The sequence below is a fragment of the Athene cunicularia genome (assembly GCF_003259725.1).
Source record: "Athene cunicularia isolate RWA chromosome 7 unlocalized genomic scaffold, athCun1 chr7_part1, whole genome shotgun sequence".
NCBI classification, from domain to species: domain Eukaryota; kingdom Metazoa; phylum Chordata; class Aves; order Strigiformes; family Strigidae; genus Athene; species Athene cunicularia.
In genome coordinates, this window is record NW_020799107.1 from 33,871,553 (window position 1) to 33,877,552 (window position 6,000).

At 39.1% G+C, this 6,000-nt stretch overlaps 1 protein-coding gene across 10 annotated transcripts in view; it reads right to left on the minus strand.

The window, feature by feature from the left end:
- GTDC1 (glycosyltransferase like domain containing 1) overlaps positions 1–6,000 on the minus strand; it is a 179,458-nt gene that overhangs the window by 84,049 nt on the left and 89,409 nt on the right. For all 10 annotated transcript variants that reach the window (XR_003398783.1, XM_026852565.1, XM_026852562.1 and 7 more), the window contains one exon: positions 5,242–5,415. Coding sequence is in view for 9 of the 10 variants with exons in the window: in XM_026852565.1 (XP_026708366.1) it covers positions 5,242–5,415 (174 nt within the window). In the remaining variant the exon portion in view is untranslated. The remainder of the gene's footprint in view (positions 1–5,241; positions 5,416–6,000) is intronic.

Here is a 6,000-nt window from a genome sequence, read left to right on the forward strand (position 1 = left end):
AAGAGAGTCAGTAAAGCTACTTTTGTCCCTGAATAGATAAAAGGAAATTAGTTTTCAGAAAGTTTTGCAAAATGAATACATCCCAGCAGACTGTTCAGCCGGGCTCTCCTCTAGGAGGGCATTCCCGGTCTGCTGGAGAATTCAGGGGATATTTTGGGGATAAAAGAGATGCGTTCTGCCCAGAAGAACAGGCTGGGGCAACAGCTACTCTTCCATGATCCAGAGAGAGAATGGAAACTCTTGCATCATCCCCAACCTCCCCAGTGGCTCACGATGCACATGGGGAAGGACGTATCGTGTAAGAAAGCACCCCTGAACATGAGTGCTCGAGGCACCCTTCATTCAACCACCCAACCCCTTGCTGTAGGTGCAGCTACCTGCAGTTAGCACTTATCCTGGAGATGCAGAAGGTAACCAACCCTGCCGCTCAAGGCTCCGGAAGATCCCATTTTATGCCCCTTTTAAAGCCAGTACTTCCCTTTCCTCCCAGTCTGTGTCCCAGATCTTGAAAGCATCCCTCATGCTCGTTGCGTAACTCTTAGCGTGCCAACACCAACCCTCAAAACCTGCTTGCGGCAGGTGAGGAGGAAAGACGTGCAGGGGAGTAATTTCCATCACCCAGTTCTTCAGCAGCAAGCCCCAGGGTAGAAGCAGTCTATTGGCATTTTCTAATTATGCTAACTACCCATAAACCGTGGTGGCAGGGAGGCTATGCCTACCAGAGAGAGCACAGTGCACCACAGAGACGCCCGAGCCACCACCAAAGGCAGTAGCTAGCCTCAGTACTAGAATCACTATCATTAGCATAGTACTCCACCTAAGCTAATAAATGCTATTTCACTGGAAGGCTAATTAGCCAAAAACTGCTCTTCTAAGGTATACTGCTTCTCATACGCAAGACAGTTCACTAAAGCTCACTTGGGTACTGATGCTGAGCATCGCTCTGTTCAACGTAGACATGTCCCTAGTGCCCATCTATAGCTTTGGGCTCTTGTGGATTCAAGTCTCTCTTTGCTTGTTGACATCTGTATTTTTCGAGCACAGGAAAGCTATTGTATAGCATTAGGATTACAGAGGAAGGGGGAGCCTCTTAGTTATCTAAACAGAGGTCTGAAGTTCAGCCCTGGAAGCCTGGTGCAAGCGATGCGTTTTTTTTATTTTTTATTTCCCCAAAACAGGCTCCCCCACATGTGACAGTCACATTTCTGTACAAGAGACACTGTCAGCATCTTTTAAAAACTTCTGCTTTAGTCAGGAACTCCCTTGACTGGCCCTAAAGTACTCTCTAAATTGGCACATTCTTCCTCTCTTACACTATAACTAAAAAACCATAAAATCAAATGGTTGAAAATGTCCTGTTAACTGTACTAAGTTGTAAAAGCAAATGAAGAAACAACAGTCTAAAAATCTTTAATTCTACTTCAGAATGTGTAATGCAGATAGTACAAGATGCTCGCTAACAAGTTCCACTTAAAAAGAAGCTATTTTTATTTTCTGCTGTAATCCTCATCCTCTCATGTTTCTTTTATATTATTCCACCTTAGTCCCATGTGCATTTTGAGCTCTTAGGAACTTTACTTCATTCTTGCTTATAAAAACATCTTCCTTTTCCACCACATTGTGATAATAATAAAGATATACTACAATCAGAGGAATAGTAATAATAACCAAAATCTGTATTATGAATCTCATTGAAATGAATTCCAAGGAGTACCTAGTCTGACCCCGCTTTGCCGACTGCCACAGACAGTACGGATGCAGATGGCCTGAGAGAATTCATACAAAATATCAACAGAGACCTTGCAGAGGCGTTCCAGCAGGGTCTGCTGGCACATGGAGATGCGAGTACCAAAGACAACAGCAGCAGAAACGGCATTTTTTTTTCCCTAGACCTTAGTTTTCCAGTACAAAAGTGGAAACAGATTATATCAAAATAGACTCTATTGATTGCATAGAAAAAATAAAAATAAAAATTTAGGATTTGATTTACAATAGAAAATATACCAAAATTAAGCCAATGACAATGTAAGTGTGAACTATGATGCATTTAATTCACATTTTAATTTAATAAAACCTCAGTCTGATATGCAGCTCATATGGCACATAAGATCAGCAACTGGGCTACATCCCTTACAATACCTAGGCACTGTGAAGTGACAGCCTTAACCTGGAGTTTTATTTGTCTCCAAGCTTAAAAGGTACTCCGATATGTACTTCTACATAATATACTTCATCAGAATTTATGAAGAGGAGAATTCCAAGTCAGCAATGGGAGAGGATGAGTATATACAGAGTAGCTGTGGCATCACAGGATACAACATGGAAGCTAGTCATCCTCAGAACCAGAAAACAGGAGGACTAGGCCAGTAAATTTCTTATTCTGCTAAATCCTCAAATTCTTTCATCTGTTCTCATTGTCAGATAAGGACCACAGTATGCTGGTTTGCTCTGGGAACACCAATACACGCCCTTATGACAAGTATTTATTAAAATGAAGAATCTTTATAAAAACAACATTGATAACTTCCCCTCAAATGTAGAAAAGCAGTGATCAGATGCTCATCTGAAGTATTTAAATACACATTAAACATACGTATAATGGTACCCCTAGTAGTATCCACAAGTATTTCCTAGGGTATCCTTCATCATTATACCTTCACTCTTAAGTGATCGTTTACTGTGTTGCTTGTGCAGCCATCACCTACAGCAGTTACAATAAAAGGTGGATTAACTCATAGGACAGGCTCTTTATTGCACTTGTTTTGATCAAGGGTCAGATATATTTTATTTTGCCCTACAATTGCAGTATTCATCTAAAATAATCTTAAAATGATCACCACCACATGCATGAGGATGAGTTTTTAGATCAGCCCTCTCCTAAATCAAGGTTACGTTTAAGACACAAACACACCCTGAGACGTTCACACTCAAAATAAGAGGTCAAAGGAAAAAAAACAAAAAGTCACCCTGGTTATTTTGCCTTCAGAATTTTTAAATATTTTCCCAACATCTCAGCAAAATTATGCATTTTAAAAAGACTGCAGGCACTGAAATGATTGTCAGTCATGCAAATAATCACTTACTTACACTGTATGAGTTTGGTTTGGATAAAGCAAATTACCATTTGAAAATAACTTGAAAAACACTCTGGGCTAAGAGCTTGCTTTATAAATTTTAGCTTGGCCACAATATTTCTCAACCTTTTTCTCCTCAATCTCCATTCAGTCGCTATACTAATACAGTCTAAATTAAAAAAAAAAAAAAAAGCATTCAATTGCCACAGGTGCATTCCACATTATTTCAAACATAATCTGGTAAAGAAATAGTAAATATTGGCTGCGGCTGAAGGTCAAAACCCAACTAACTTCAGAGTTATGCAGAAGCAATCCTTTCTTCTGCTTTTTTTCCCCTGTGATGATATTGGGCTTTGTCTAAAAAAAACCCCAAATCTTGCATCTAGAGTTAGATGTTGAATAAAATACATATTAGAAACAAGAGAGCTGATATCAGTCTGTGTTTCTAATTACGCTGCTGAGAAAGTTTTACACTCACACAGTTGTTTATGAACATCTTCATTTTGTCCATCACTGATGAAAATATCTTTTTGATACAATTTCAAGTGCAACAAGCACAATAAAAACATGAAAGCTGTCCTGCTCTGTGAGATGAGGTTTAACACAAGAGCAGGACATTAAGAAGAGCACACAGTAAGATGTGAGATCTTCCTCCTTTACCAGTTGGGGTAACAGTCTAATGATTTTACCCACCTAATCACCTTCTGCTTTGGACAAACGATCACTGTGTGTATGACTTCAGGCTAATTTGTCAGGTCTCGTTCGACCCCATTTGCCAGGGCTGACAAGTCCAAAAGAGCCGATTTAATATATGAGACAGGGTTATCACAACTTCATCTCCAAAACTAGGCCTGGGCCACATGATTTCCTAAAGTATGCCAAAACCACGAGACCCCTTTAAAATGGCTCAACATCAAATATGCTGAGCATCCACAGCGTTCCCTCACTCTTGAAACACATGGTCTCTATAGCAGATGCTTAAAGATATATAGGTACTGACCTCCACCTCCATCCAGGCAGCCAAGTCCCTAAGGAAAACAAGAGGATTTTAACCCACTTGCCAAAAACAGGTTTAAAGACTTAATTTTGGACATCGACTTCTAAACGATTTGCATCAGCGCTTTAGAATATAAAGTCTTCCAAGACACTGAAATGCAAACCTTGCAGTGTGAATGTCAATAGAGTGCACGACCTAAGCTCCTATACTAAAAATCTCTCTACCCCAGACTACCCCAAATATATATTTAGCCTTTGAAATAACTGTTAGTACAAGCTGGCCAGGGACAAAGATCTCAAGTGTGGCCAGAACTTACTATCAGATCAAAAGCCATACTCTTGCAGAGTCATTACAGTGCTTCACATCCTTATTTCAGAAAAAAAAAAAAAAAAAGTACCCAGAATCGTGTTGGTTTTAAGAGTATAATCAAATTGCAGAATCATACTCTATTTAGTGTCAGTCCCATTGAAGCAAAGTTCCTGTTCGGTGGGAGAAGAGTCCCTTATAACAGGAAAAACAATTGTGCCAGGTTTAATCAAAAGTGAAAAGGATCTAGCGAATGTTCCCTTTGAGCCACATAACCCACCGCTAATTTCAAGACGGGCTCTGAAACGAGGGTAATAAAAAACGTCCTTCAGAGTAACCGAGGAAGACTGAAGAGCAACTACTGCTACAGCTAATGCCAACATCTGCAAGTCTGCTCCCCACTACTGGGATGCTTTTCACCTACCTGGAAAGCAATAAAAGATGAGGTAGGGGAGGGAGGAGGGAATAAAATCCCACTGCAACACACCGAGGGAAATATAGTTTCTTGACTACAGGCTTATCACTTTTACTGTTCTCTAGCATTTCTTTCTCCTCCTTGACCTCCCCTGTACAAATATATACAGAGCTGAGGAGCAGGCAACTCCTTAAAGACAAAAACAAGTGGGAAATAACTAAAACAAGTGGGAAATCACTCATCCTGAACGATGCACGTTTGTGCGACACGCACTAAGGACAAGCTCGCCTGAATAGCCTCTGATTATCAAAATACATTTATCAATTAGGGGATTTGCATATTATCAAACTCTTTCATTAGCGATACTTTAGCTGATTAGTTAGAACGTCACCATAAATAGAGAGTTTTGACAGGCTGGACGCAATTTATGACGTGGAAAATGTACTGACCTGCTCACATCAGGAAACCTGACTGGAAAATAAAGAACTTGGCACTTCGGTCTGATTATTTTTTCCAAATCCTTAGGTCTGTGGTCAGGAATCAGCTTCATAAATTTTCCAATGGATGTAAGAAACGATTCCATATTAAAAGCCGAGTTGAACACCACCACATCAGCAACCAAACTGTAAAAAGCAGTTAAGATTAATGAACGTACTGCTACTGCAAAAGGAACAGAGTAATTTTACATGAGGTGGAAACAGGATACATATTCTCATAAACAAACAAAAGGTGCAAGTGGAACGCTAATTAAAATCAGCCTTTTCACATGAATGAGGAAGAGTATTTGTACCTTAATCAGAACTGTCTTGATTTCTGTCTGTTCACTCTGAAATATTTTTAAGCTTTAAGTAATAAATTACTGTTATTAATCTAAAGGAGCACACTATATTCTATCTGTGGGTTACTGTTTATTCATAAAATGGTAAGAATAGTATTACTGTCATTATCTCTTAAGAGAATTATAAACAGATAAGGCTCACAGTAATATGACTTTTGTAGAAGTAAACTTAGAAGAAAATGAAAATTCCTTAGAACTAATCCTTTGCACCAAAGGACAACTTACCTTTGGATAACCTACCTTCAACTGACCATATGTGTCAGGTATCAGGATACTAGAGAAACAGAATGTTGTTTAAACCTATGAGTACATAATCCTGATTTTAATCATATATTCACCAAAAAAAAAAATATATATATATATATATATA